This window comes from Colletotrichum jinshuiense, chromosome 5 (genome assembly GCF_051148585.1).
Source record: "Colletotrichum jinshuiense chromosome 5, complete sequence".
NCBI classification, from domain to species: domain Eukaryota; kingdom Fungi; phylum Ascomycota; class Sordariomycetes; order Glomerellales; family Glomerellaceae; genus Colletotrichum; species Colletotrichum jinshuiense.
This window is the reverse complement of record NC_139312.1, coordinates 668,227-681,487: the sequence shown is the minus strand read 5'-3', so window position 1 is coordinate 681,487 and position 13,261 is coordinate 668,227. Positions and strand designations below refer to the sequence as shown.

The 13,261-nt window shown below is 49.6% G+C and overlaps 3 protein-coding genes across 3 annotated transcripts; 1 reads left to right on the top strand and 2 right to left on the bottom strand.

Moving 5' to 3' along the window:
* Window positions 1-4,333: 4,333 nt before the first annotated feature.
* EsH8_V_000180 (uncharacterized protein) lies at window positions 4,334-5,266 on the bottom strand (the record flags this gene model as incomplete). Its single annotated transcript, XM_083272696.1, has 3 exons — window positions 4,334-4,714; window positions 4,785-4,937; window positions 5,201-5,266. The coding sequence occupies 3 exons, from the start codon at window positions 5,264-5,266 to the stop codon at window positions 4,334-4,336; spliced, it is 600 nt and encodes a 199-aa protein (XP_083125411.1).
* Window positions 5,267-7,357: 2,091 nt separating this feature from the next.
* Window positions 7,358-8,490, bottom strand: EsH8_V_000179 (uncharacterized protein; the record flags this gene model as incomplete). Its single annotated transcript, XM_083272695.1, has 2 exons — window positions 7,358-8,393; window positions 8,465-8,490. 2 exons carry the CDS (start codon window positions 8,488-8,490, stop codon window positions 7,358-7,360), a joined length of 1,062 nt encoding a protein of 353 aa, XP_083125410.1.
* Window positions 8,491-11,805: 3,315 nt separating this feature from the next.
* Window positions 11,806-12,985, top strand: EsH8_V_000178 (uncharacterized protein; the record flags this gene model as incomplete). The annotated part of the gene is made up of 2 exons (XM_083272694.1): window positions 11,806-12,039; window positions 12,149-12,985. The coding sequence occupies 2 exons, from the start codon at window positions 11,806-11,808 to the stop codon at window positions 12,983-12,985; spliced, it is 1,071 nt and encodes a 356-aa protein (XP_083125409.1).
* Between the last annotated feature and the right edge of the window lie 276 nt (window positions 12,986-13,261).

Here is a 13,261-nt window from a genome sequence, read left to right as displayed (position 1 = left end):
AGGACTGTCCGCTGTGGTCTCCACTCTCGAAACCTAAAAGCCATACGTTACCACAGCCCGGTTCGGCAGCGTGCCGACGGATATAGAGATCTACCCCAGGGATCCCATCCTTGTAGACCTCCCGCATCTATGCTTCGGCTTTCGTTGGTTATAGCCCCTCCGTCCGGGTAATCACTTTTGTAATTCTTCAGCGTAGCATCACAAGAATTGGCGCAAGCAGAAGTACCACCCAATTTAATCTCGTTTTCTTATCACTCCAAGCTAGTTAAGCAGGAAAAGTCGAGACGTGACGAGAGACTGCGCAGAGCTCTTTACGAATTATTGCTCTCTATTTATTTACTTGGCAGGCAGAAATATTCCGTTCGGACTGAAAACCAAGCTGATACCCCCTAATATGATATTATACAGGGATCTGGAAAAATAAACTTTCTTCCCATTGTGGCACATGGCGCAGTTTGGATGAACTCCTATCAATGGAAACATACTATTTCAATTTCTAAGTCTTGGTTAATATACCTGAATATCGGCAATTATTCTCTCTATTATCCCGCTTAAGTATAAGTATAAATACATCCATATAGAGTCGCCACTGTTCCTTTTGTGCACATTGACTCACGCGCAAATAGAGAAACACAGCAAAGCTTTTCATCGATAACCACTCGAAAAACAACAGTATGCGAGTCTCTTCTTTGCTTATTCTTGGCACCAGTGCCTTTGCATGGACTGCCAGCGCCTCCAAGCTCATCCCTCTCGAAAGCTCTGCGGCTCCTTACTGCCCACCTCGCCCGGCGACACCAGAAGCGCAGAGAGTCATTCTTGGGGAATTCATGCAAGCCTTCTACGAAGAACGGAATGCCACAAAGGCCTTGCTCAACCATGTCGCCGAAGATTACATCCAACACAACCCAAACGCGCTTTCCGGTCGGCAAAACTCTCTCAGCGTCCTGGAACCTTTCATATCCCCAAGCACGGTCAATTACACGATCATGAACGAGGCTTTTCAAGATAACATCGCTTTCATTCATTATCGCATGGATCTTGTAGGAGTCGTACAGCCTTTTGCAGTGGTGGATGTTTTCAGATTCAACGGCACTTGTATCATGGAGCACTGGGATGTGGCACAACAACGAACAGCCAATGCCACCAACCCTCTAGCATTATTTTAGCCAAGTGCCGCCATGCACGAAGCAATTTATGATGAGTACTTTAGCGTAGAACAGAATCTTGAATATCAACTTTTTGCTCATTTGTTGCATATTTCCGGTAACGAAGTGGTTTTGGCAAGGCTTGATTGATTGGGCCGCCTAGTCGGTACTCATGAGTGCAACAACACAGAACCACGACAATACAACAAAAGAGGAACTACAGCTATTTTCATTATAGTACTGATTCATCTAGATCATGTTGAGGATAATGGTGGATCGGTAGATACAGATGCACTTGGATTTGTAGTTATAGACGCCTGGCTAATCATGGCCGTTGTGTTGGTTTTACCTAGGAATAGATGAGACTTGGCCATGAGGTATTTTCTCAGACCCCTATACTTCTCGGCCATTGCCCAAGAACAGTCGTTTCTTGAAAATTCAACTTGTGTGATTGGAGTATGCGAAAATGAGTTCAAGTTCGACATGGCTGTCCTGTACCATGTAACTTAGGCCACCAATTTTTTAAACCCGACGAGACTCATAAGAGTCACTGCCAACTGATTTTATCACGTGAAACTTGGTTGCTGGATCTTCATGCATGTTAAACTATAAACTAACTCCTACGCTTATGGTGGTATTGAATAACTTGAGGAGGTACTTGTAATTAATCAATCTAGAAGTGCTTATTATTCATTAAATATTGATATCTTGGCCATCAAATCTTCAGAATCTGAAGCAACATACAGAGAGTCAAGGTGGCTTTTCCACACATGGACTGGAGGCTTCAATTCACGATTCTTACGTTCGATTTGAGGAAGAACAAAGGTCATAAATATCACCATGGGAAAGATCTCTTAAAAGGTAAAATTTTGTATTGCGCTCTGGCATTGAATTCCCAACATATCAAAATCGAATCGAATAAGCCCGCACCTTTCATGCCTCAAACGCTGAAATTAGCGAACAGAAAATCGCCCTTACAGCACATCTACCTACTCATTTAAAAAGTGACCAGATAACTACTGAAAGAGCCAAACTCCACGAAAACCATGGCCCCTTACTTCCAGATGTCCCTCGTCTTGTAAGACTTCTTTGCTCCACCACCGACCGGGTATTCACCCCTTGCCTGAACTACCCCATCACCCACGAAAGCCGTACTGTTGGCATCGAAACAGTTGTGTCTGATGACACTGCTGCAGAGGTCGTAAAGCTTCCGCTCCGAGAGGTCACAGTATTTCATGTCAACAAAAGACACAATGTCATATCCGACTGCGTTCAGATCTTCGCAGACTTCCTGAGCTGTTTGGCCTGGAAGTTCTGTCATCACAAGATGTTCTGGGTCCATGTTCGCACCTTGCCTTTTGCTCAAGAGGCTCGAATAGGGTCGGTTGTTGCGTCGATATGCTTTTTCAGGCTCGCCTTGCTTCATGTAAACGTTTTTGTCGTATTGGATACGATCGATTGCATTGAAGGGGTCCTCGTCTGTACCCTCTCTCCTACTGTTGAGAGAGTCCTTGTTATACTTCAGTGGCGGAAGGAAGAACGGGATGGTACCATCAGGGAGAAGACGCTTCCAGAAAGAAAAGCGAGGTGTGCTTCCGCAGAGATAACTCCAGTGGCTGTTGTACAACTTCAGCTTATCGTGGGACGGAATCATATCCCTGACATGGAAGCTCAAGGACCGAGCATTGGAATTCTTGCTGGAATGGTCGGCATCCAGCCAAACACACCTGGTGGTGAGGTGATTCTCATTCAGCTTACGATAGCTGTAGTACCATGATTGTCCACACTTATATCCGGTATCACCGTAGAACGTTCCTGAAAGTTGACCGTTGGACACTTGGACCATTGCAATGCAGGTTGCATCTCTACCATTGCTGAGCATAACATAGTGTGGATCGGCCAATTGTCCATTGATTTGATCATGCGGAATCTTAACCGTAGTTTCGCTTCCTTGGCTGACCTTTTTATCCAATTCGGGCAAGTATTGTGCAATTCGGTTGCCGTAATCGTCCCAAAGGGCGACAGCGGGAAAGTTTCCCCCGCCATTTTTGAGCCTAGCATCATTTCCAGTGACAATAGTGACCCAAGTTTCAGCAATGGGCTTCGGGGGAATGCCGGTTTGAACGATAAAACCAGCTGACATGAATTTCCCTATATTATTAAGCATAAACCCGAGATGATTCGACATTGTGGTTAAGCTTGGACCAAAAGGCTCTGGTGATGATCGTGGTGATATTTGATCGAAACATGCATTCAATGTGTGGCCATATCCACAGTTTCACTTTTTCGGATTGGTATGAGCTGATGATCCTTTTGAAATTTAAACCAGGATTGAAAATCATCCAGTTTAAGTAAACATCGCTAATGGCCTTTTGCGCAGACATAACCAAACGGTTTCTTGTCCAGCTGCAAGCTCTTTGATACGACAACCCCATCCTAGGATTGTTTAGTTGAACCCCAAGACCATCGCAGAATCAATTTAATACCATTTACTCGTATTATTTTGACATTACATGCGCATCTCGTTTTATTGTCCTTATGGCTTGCTGTTGTTGCAATAAGGGCAAAACTGAAGGTGGTAGGTTACTTACCGCATGCGGCAAACTTCAACACTTACGGCACCCAACCGAATAGGAGACTTGAAAGCCAGTTATCACAAGATGAAACAAATATGTATAAAGTTACACAATTTCGTTACACGTAATGTATTCACTTGTAGAGTCCCCAAACGAGACTCCTTGCTTCACAACAATGTGTAGTTAGTCAAAGTAAACAGCCACATAAGCAATAGACAATACTACCTCATCCGGGAGTTTCAGCACATGCCAAAAGATTCTGAGACCTTCATATGTTTTCTCATTACATCTTACATTCTGCCAAATATATCCACCCGCAATAGCTGGTCGCGACAATCAGTTACGATCACAAACGGTCAGCAATCTCACAAAACGACGATGCTAAACACTTCAAAGGTATGCAGCACATCTTTCAATTTACTACAAGTGTTTTTTCTCCATGAAATTTTAATCCAACATTAAGAAGTTTTGCCGCTTGCTGAACTTGCTCACAATGGTACAAGCGGCTGAAGATAAGATCTAGGGGGGCGTCGATGAGTTAATGGCCAGTTCACACTGCGGTCATCAACAACAACAACAACAACAAGAAAATCCTCTGTCCTTCCAGATAAATTAAACTTTGACAGGCTGGCCACTAGGGCTGACAGCGACGCAGTTGCCAATGATAACGTTGTGAGTGCCGTCGAATATTTGGCCGGCGACCAGAGTTCTGCAGTCATGACCGGGGACCTTTGGGCCGCCATCACACCACTCAGTCCAGACGCACTCCTTAGCGAGATCCCATGCGAGGTCGGCTACGTGGCCGCATGAAACCTCGAGGTCGTAGTAGTTGTCGTTGCACAGGGCGATGGCTGCGTCGCCGCCGATGCACTGGGTGCGGATGCACTGACGAGCCCTGACCTTGCATCCTCCTGAGACCCCACGGAGGTTGTTGATGCCGGTGTTGACTCTGAACCCGTCTACTTTGCCCCATTTATTGATGCACAACGGAGGCTAATAAATCATAATCGTCAGTGCTAGAAAACTGGCATTGCGGGAATTGAGGGAGGATATCTTTACTCACCCCCCACCGCTTCTGCAGCGTGTCTAAAACGTTGCGTGCTTCATTGATCCAAGCTGTAGCAGCCTCCTCGGAGGGAGGGATGCCGTCGTGGTCCACAGGGCCGCTGAAGATGGACGCGCCGGGCTGTTTCTCTTGGACTTGGGCTTCGATTTCCTTGAGCCAGTCTGTCAGTACATGTCTGGGAACCCCATATATAGAAAGTAGTGACATACGTCAAGATCAGCTCCCCAGAGCTCTACCACTGGGCCACCCTCCACCAAGGTCCCAGTCCATCCGGTCTCGCCTATGGGAAAAGGGAGAGGCGCGAACCCAGTATCAACCTGTCGAAGCTAAAAAATAAGAAATAAACCTGTTAGCAGTGGTTCAACTTTCGATTCGTAGACTGTATTGGTCTGAGGGTCATGATTGATACTCACCTTGTGTGGGATGGTCGAGGAGGCAGCGCTGGCAACAAGCCCAAGTAGTACGGTGGAGGTCTTCATGATGATGAATTTGCGTGTCTCTTCTTGAACTGTCTTGAAATTGAGACTGAAAGGCGTGGTGTTTCCAATATTTAGAACTTGAGCGAGGAAATGCTCCATATTTATACTTTCGAGCGCAAAAACCTTGGCCTCGCGGTTCCATTCTTAATTATCCCTTTAGTCATGGCGACAAGTGACTCCAAGTCTGACCAACGGACGACAAAAGAGCGTTCTTGTCAGTAGGACTTTCTGCCTCGTTCGATACCTGGCTAGAAATGTGCCATGTCACCGAGCTACAGGGTAAATTGGGTTAGACTCACGACAACCCGAAAATCCTTCATCCCATACATGCTAAGGTTTAGTTATCCAAAATATGCCGACTTGAAGAGGAAGGCAATTCGACCAGCAAGCTTCATTCCGCGCCGCTTACATGCAGGCAGGAGTATCGCGTTAACCTCATTTCTAGTGCTTTGAAGAGGGTGAATAATACCGCGCGCGCCTCCCCGAAAGTAGATTCGAGACCATGCCCATATTCAGCCTCTGAGTCCCTGCAACCGAAATTCCCGGTTTGATTTTACGGCAAAAATCATTGGTGGAATGTAACTATCCCTGAGAGTGAGGCCGCACTTAGCTATATTCGTCCTACTCGTTTTTGCACAATACAACATTATAGCCACTTGTATCATTCAAGGAATTTAAATTGCAAATAAGCATAAAAAATAGTCCCTTGGAGTAATGAAAAGCATGCAAGGTTGTTTTTAACTGCTTAGATGACATGGCATGCACTTCTAGGTAGCCAATTAGCCCTAAATCTGTGGTATTTCTTCGCGTTTGAGTTCTATTTGACCACCCTTGGGGGTTTTTTCTTTCTCGACTTAAAGACTACGAATAAAATTGAACCCGCTTTGAGCTATTGTTTTCTAGGATCGATCCACGAGGGTCGGTTGTCGATGAAGGATTTTGGAATTTTGGGACTTTGGTTCAACGCCCTGTCCACCAATAGTCTGGGGGTTGAGCCGCCGTGCCAAAACTGGGAGAGGCGGAGTTGGGTATCCAGACTAACGGTATTGCGGGACTTAAGACCAGGGCGAAGGCCTTCCGGAAAGAGAAGGTGCTGAAATCCTACCAGTCTGCACTTCACGCAGGGAGCAACGTCTGACCACTTTATAGACCAAAGTTCCTTTCGTGCATCAGCTTTGCCTGAAAACCTTAACCGATGGCCTTGCTCATCTGAGGTGCCGCCTCTCGGCTGGATGAGCCGATGGCCTACGGAATGTGCATGGGTGCCAGAACGAGGGATATGAGGATTTTAACTTCTCCCAAAGATGGGGGGCCTACAGGGGAGGCAAGGATAATAGTTCCATATCAAATGAAATCCACGAACGGACACGAATATGGACATGGATATGGGTGGCACGAAGATAATTCAGGGTGAATAGGAGACAAGTTAGCGTCAGCGAATCCTAGCTTCCCATGACTAGCCTTTCTCTCGTAAACAAGGCATTAGCGACTGTTTGGACTGAATCACCTGAGCCTGTTCGAAGTGCTGCAGCCTACTCGGCGTCTTCGGATATCCAGCGGTTACCGCACTTCATAGATTATCTCTGATCTTGTTTTTCACTCTTTTAAAGATCAACATGAATTTTCCTCCGTGAAAAATATGCTCATGTTCTGCCCTCTGTGGTTTTGCGACTGTTTTCTTGGAGCTATCTATCGACCATGTCAAGGGATGTTATATCAAGTCTTCTTTTTCATCTTCAAATTTGGTATTCCATGAATCACCTTCCTCCATGACTAGATATTACGGTGGAGCGGGACATCCATGCACTATGGCTGGTCATTCCCGAAAGGCAAAGTTGGATAGTATCACATGACATCTATTATAAAAGGACGGGGAGGCGTTGTAGCTGGTTGTGATTTTCTTATGTATGAGACTCCAGCTGGCTAACTTGCCCTTCATTTAATCTCAATCTTTGTTGACGACGCCTTGTTCAAGCTATCAAAGGTTGGAAAATTGGCTCACTAACAGTTGAAGAATAGCTAGAATTTGTACACATTATAATTCAAACTTTGTTCCGTAGAATCACATAAAAAAGGTTCCTTGACATTCATTTATAAGAATGCCCGATTCGGGCTACTTAACAACATTGTGTCGGTGTCTCTCGACTCACGATCGAACTGCCGTTCTGCGTCTGGTACTGTCAAGTGGCGGCGGGAGTCCATCCGCTCTAGCTCTACGTCCGTCCCAACCCCAGAAGCGCGAACAAAAACTCCATCCCGGACAACGAAGCGAGGCCTTTCTTTTTTGGGTTGAATGGTAAAGGAAGATACGCCAGCAGTGGATGGTTTCCTGAGGGATCCAAGAAAATTACTGATCCGCTCAACGTATCCAGTCGAAGGCTGGCTCCCGTCAATGAAGTGCTCGATCGCCTGATCAGTTGCCATCCGAGCTTCCCGGAGAACCCCAGACATTTCAGAGCTCTCGGATATTTGCGCAATGGTATGCCAGGCGTTGTCGGGTAGGCTGAACCGGGTTGAGTCGAACAGCACACCGACGACCGAGAAAACGAGGACAAAGACACCGAGCATACCCATGACAATCCAGTAGCCTCTGAAGAGCTGCGGAATTGACGTCAGCTCAAATGTTACAATAGTCGCGTTGCCGATAGGTTCAAATGCATTGATAAGATCGTAATAGACTGTGCGCGCCAGCGTGAAATATACGGCCTGCAATGCCAGGGCGGGCGAATTTGTTTCTTTGATAGTGTCGCTGAAGATCACTGCATGAAGTATGTCGGTTATTCGATAGCTCGTCTCGATGCCCACGGCGCAGTTGGGACATAATGCCACCGGTGTGTTGTATAATCTATAAAGATCGTATAAGGGCGGAAAGAAAAGACCGTCGTAATATTTGTAGGACGAGTTGCTGCTTCGGGCTTCAGCAAGGGATGAGTTGATGCTATCGGGGCTTATAGACATGATTTGGCGGTCCAGGGGTGAAATATAGCGTGCATTTGCAACGGCGCCGATCTGTGTGCGTACGGCGGAAGTATCGTAGACTGCACGCTCTGTATTCCATTTATATGTCGGCTCGGTTCGGTTCATGGGACCAGCGGCAGATATGTTGAGGTATTCAATGGCCTGGTAACTATATGTAATATTAATATCAGAAAGACATCAAGAGACTCGAGTTTTCATAGATAATGGCGATGAACTCACCTTCCAGGTTGTAAGCATATGGTCATCTTGAAGGATACACTGTTTCTTGTTGTATTATCCGGAGACGTAATTTGTAAGGTAGGTTGCAGCCAGGGGCCAGACTTTGTGGAATTGAGCTGTACCACTGTACTATTCTCGTCACGGAAAAATTTCTGCCTCCCAGCCCAGCCAGAATCCCAGATGAGAACCGTGGAGCTTGACCTGGTGTTGTCATAGAGTGATGAATCAAAATCTCCCAGGGAGGATTCGGGCTTGCAAAGCTGCCAGACATATTCTGGTCTGGTATACTCCATGAACGGACACATGAATTTGAACCCAGATGAGCTCCACCCGTCGTGAAGAACACCACTAGCATTGAGCCCTGCTGATCTGTCAAGCCGACCGGAGCCGCAGATGTTTAGTTGGGGAGGCTTGCTATGGTCCAAACAGAGTCGAATTTCTGTGAGCTGCGGGCGAACGCAGACGACGCGTGAATCAATAACCCTAGCCATGCCTCGAAATTCGTGCAGCACCTCTCTGTCTCCTTGCATAGCCAAAGGAATAAACGCCCTTACAGTCGGGCCGGTATCATCCAATCCTTCAGCTTGTGCGGCAGACTCGGAATGCTCTGCAAATGTCTCCGCGAACCGTGGACTCTGGATCCAATAGTCACGTGTGAAGCTGTCAACAGCCGTAGGGGACTGCATCATGGTCACGGCGTTGCCATTGCTGCCTTTGTCAAAGGTAAAGGTATTGGGAACTTGTTTTGGGAAGGAGACAATGTGTCCCGGTTTGAGGTCAGAGACTAGTAGTGTTGACGTTAACTGTATGGTGAAAGTCGTTAAAACAAGGACTAAAACGATTATTCGAGCCATTGTGTCTAGTCCAGATGCGTTGAGGGCCGCAAATAAAAGAGACATTGGTCCGCCGCTGGCGAAGCGGGCGATAGAAACCTGCGCTATTGCATGAAGGTGAACGCCGTGTTGTTCGACTGCCACCGAAGCGATCATAGCCGTTGCAAAGGTGGCCAGAACCCCTACCGCGGTACGGATAGCAACACCGGTGAGAGTTACACTCAGAGAAAGACGGTTCGGCGTGAGAACCCACCGGCGCCAGCTAGGGTCATCGTGCGAGGTCCACCAAATCCAAGTGATGAAAATGATAGCGAGAGTCAGGGCGAAGAATGACGTAAACATGCCGAACTTGAGCAGCCAGCTGAGTCGCCTGATCTTTGAGCGAGGTTTGATAGATTTCTGATATCCAATCATCTCTTGGTGTAAATTAGTGGATTTTCGGCCGTCTTCCTTTTGACCAAACCCCTCCAGCCCACTGCCGAGCCCGGCTGTTTGCGGTTCGAAGGCCTCATGGTGGACAGGCTTATACATGGCGGCAAGATCGAGCGGCAGTAGCCTGCTCTTTGGCGTTCAATGTCTGTTTCGACTGAACCGGAACAAGGTTGCGACCATGGAAGGCAAGGGACGTTTCAGCACGAAAAGAGTGGCCCTTTGACATTATTATACATTGTCAAGCTGAATCGGCAGTGCAACAGTGGCTTTCTCCCTGTTGGCGGCTGAAGTTTTTGTCCAACCAAAGCGTAGCATGATCAACGATTGCGCCCCCAACCTACCAAATCTAGTTCTAAGAATAATGCATGCAGCCTGAAAACACCACTGACCAGCAGGCATGCACAAGACACCTCTGTGGGTCAGCATGTGGTGCGATTGAATCGAGGGGTCTCTGAGACATCTTAGTACAACAGGGAAAATGGCCCAGGATCTTTCTCCCAAGAATTTTGTGGTCTTCTAGCTGATGCAACTTGTTAGCTAGCTCCCACAGCCTCACCGCAGCCTTGGTCATGCTCAGTAGATTGTCATGCGTTGATGTAGACGATTTTTGAACTATTCTAGGGTCGGACTTAAGTAGCCCCCCTTTGTAATTTTTTCATGCATCAAGGCTCTCAATGTGCCTCAATGCTCTCGATGTGATTATTGCTCGGGTTTCAGACCAGATGCCAAATTTAAGACGCTTCCCATGCTTTTCAAGATGGCGCCCGCTGACGCTGATCTTCCCCGGATCAACAAGACCAAAAGATGTGGGTTTCGAACTTTAGACCACTGAAAGAATCTAGGATTCGCAGCGGGAGCCAGGAATGGCAACAGAAGTTATGAACCCTAATCCAGGTAGGTCCGAGTCTGGGTGAGTAGGACAATAAGCCCGTACACACGCACACGCCTTCCTCGCTATTAATCAATGTGCAAATTTTTGTTCACGCCATTCCTCGTTGCTGAGCCTTCCCATTTTTCTGCCTCGGAGCTTTGAGAAGCTGCTGCAAAGCCATGCGGATTTGAATAGTGTACTCCGTGAACTTCGGAGCGGACCTGGGTGAGATGCTCCACTACACTTCTCCGTACCCCGGCACGGTCGGCACACGGGGCCGAATGCGCCATCGGTCGCCAGCGGGGATTCCATTCGACAAGGAAAGGCCCCAATCACTATATCTAGATATCGGGCTAGGATCGACGAGGAAAGAAAATGTACATGGTACTACAGGGCTGACAAGGTCGCAATGAAAAATTGCAGCCAAGCCTGGCCTAATCCCAATCAAACAGAAGTACCGGATAGGCCGAATGAAAACCAGTGCGAATCTGTCCGGGCCTCCGGCGGCGTAAAGCGAACTTATCTGACCGAGGCCAAGAGACGCCCTAGCAAGAGCGAGCAAAAAAAAACCCTCCCAAAAAAAACCAAGGACAATTTGTCAGGGGCACAAGGCTGAGCCGAGGTCCAGCGAGCGCTCCTACAAGCTCCAATTGGACCCAGGCACGCGCCGCGCACCAGCAAACACTCTCTCCCGCGCCGTCAATAAACACCGAACCCCGTTTTTTAATTATGGGTGGGGGTTCCCTCAGGGCTTCCCGCTATCGACAACAATGCACCCTGCGCACGCTCCGACCCGACCCAACAGATTGCCCCCCAACGATGATGGGGGAGGGCCCGCAGTGTTGTCGCAAACTAGAAGGAAACGGCTGCCGTGGGCCCCCCGGCAGACAAGCGCATCGAAACCCGACCGCCGACTGCTACCCTTGGATTTATAAAATAAAATCCAAGATCCACCCCCCATGTCCGCCTCGCATTCCCTCCTCGCTCAATGCTCCAGCACTCTCTGGTGCCACCTACGCTCTCTACCACTCTGGGCCTTCGTCATCGTCGTCCTTGTCTTTGGCGCAATCCGCCAGAGTGTCCTCCCAACACCCCGACGACCTCCCCCCGCCGCTGTCGACGCGGCCAAGAAGAGATCCTCCTCGCCCTCACGCCGGCCTCGATAGAGAGATAGGCATCTGCCGCAGAGCAGAACGCTAGCAGCCATGGCGTCCGCAATCGCAAAGGCCACCCGCACCGAGGCCGACTTCGACCGCGTCCCCGTCCGCGTCGTCCGGTTCATCCGCATCGCGACCGCCGGCGGCCTCGCATACGCCGCGTACAAGATCCACTGGCGCCTCCTGCTGGCCAGCTTCTTCACTGGCCCGGGCAAGATCAGCCGCATCCTGATGCTCTTCTTCGCGCTGCTGAACCTCAAGAACATGCCCTTTGTCTGGACCGTAAGTCTTACTTACCCCCCCCCTTTTTCCCAAACCCGCCCTCGGTAGGTGGGTTGGAGGGGGTGTTTGCGCTCCGTGAATCCGGCCAGCTGACAGACTTGTGCCGCAGTACCGCGTATGGCACGCCATCATCTACCACCTCTTCATCCGCAAGTCCCCGCGCCTCGGCCCGCGCTCCCTCTTCCGCCCCATGATCTCCCAGTCCCACGCCCCCATCACCGAGATCGACTACAACATCCACAAGTCCAACTCGACCTACTTCGCCGACCTCGACGTCTCCCGCACCCACCTCTGCTCCTACCTGCTCCGCCCGGGCTTCCGCCAGCTCACCCACAACGCCAGCACGCAGCTCGTCCTCGACCCCAGGTCCGGCAAGCCCGCCAAGGGCGGCCTGGGCATCATGCTGGGCGCCGTGCACTGCTCCTTCCGCCGCGAGATCACCGCCTACGCCCCCTACGAGATGTGGTCGCGGATCCTCGCCTGGGACCGCAAGTGGCTGTACATTGTCACGCACTTCGTCCCCAAGGGCACCGCCCGCCCGACCGAGTGGCTCGACCCCAAGTTCGGCACCGCCCGCGTCCGCCGCGGCCCGGGGAGCAACACCGACAGCAAGGAGTGGGAGAAGAAGATCTACGCCACGGGCGTGAGCAAGTACGTCCTCAAGCTCGGCCGCCTGACGGTGCACCCGGCCGTCGCCCTCGAGGCGAGCGAGCTGCTGCCGCACAGGCCCGGCGGCTGGCAGGGCGGCGCCAACGGCGTCGGCGACGAGGAGGTCGACCTCGTCGACGTGGCCGACGACGGCGCCTGGGACTGGAAGATGGTGGAGAAGAGGAGGCGCGAGGGCATGGTGTACGCGCAGCAGTTTGCCAACATGGACGACCTGCACGGGTGGCTCGACGGCGCGGATGGCGGCGACGGCAGTGCCCTGGGCAAGTTTGGGGGCTAAGGACGTCCCCGGTGGGTGGTGGCATGGTGACGAGATACCCGATAGAATAGAATAGAATAGATTTGATGGACAGTGGCACGCCTTTGAGGAACGTGTGTTAGAGAAACGCGGTCACATTTGTCGAGGGCGACGAGGTTTAGACGCCATAATGGCTTGCATATGGAAGTCACACAGATCTGATATAGAGCTAGTAGACACGCGCGTATACATTAACATTTTCTTTCAACTATTCAACCCATCTGGTTGCTATTATTGCAGTATTATTATTTTTTCTTC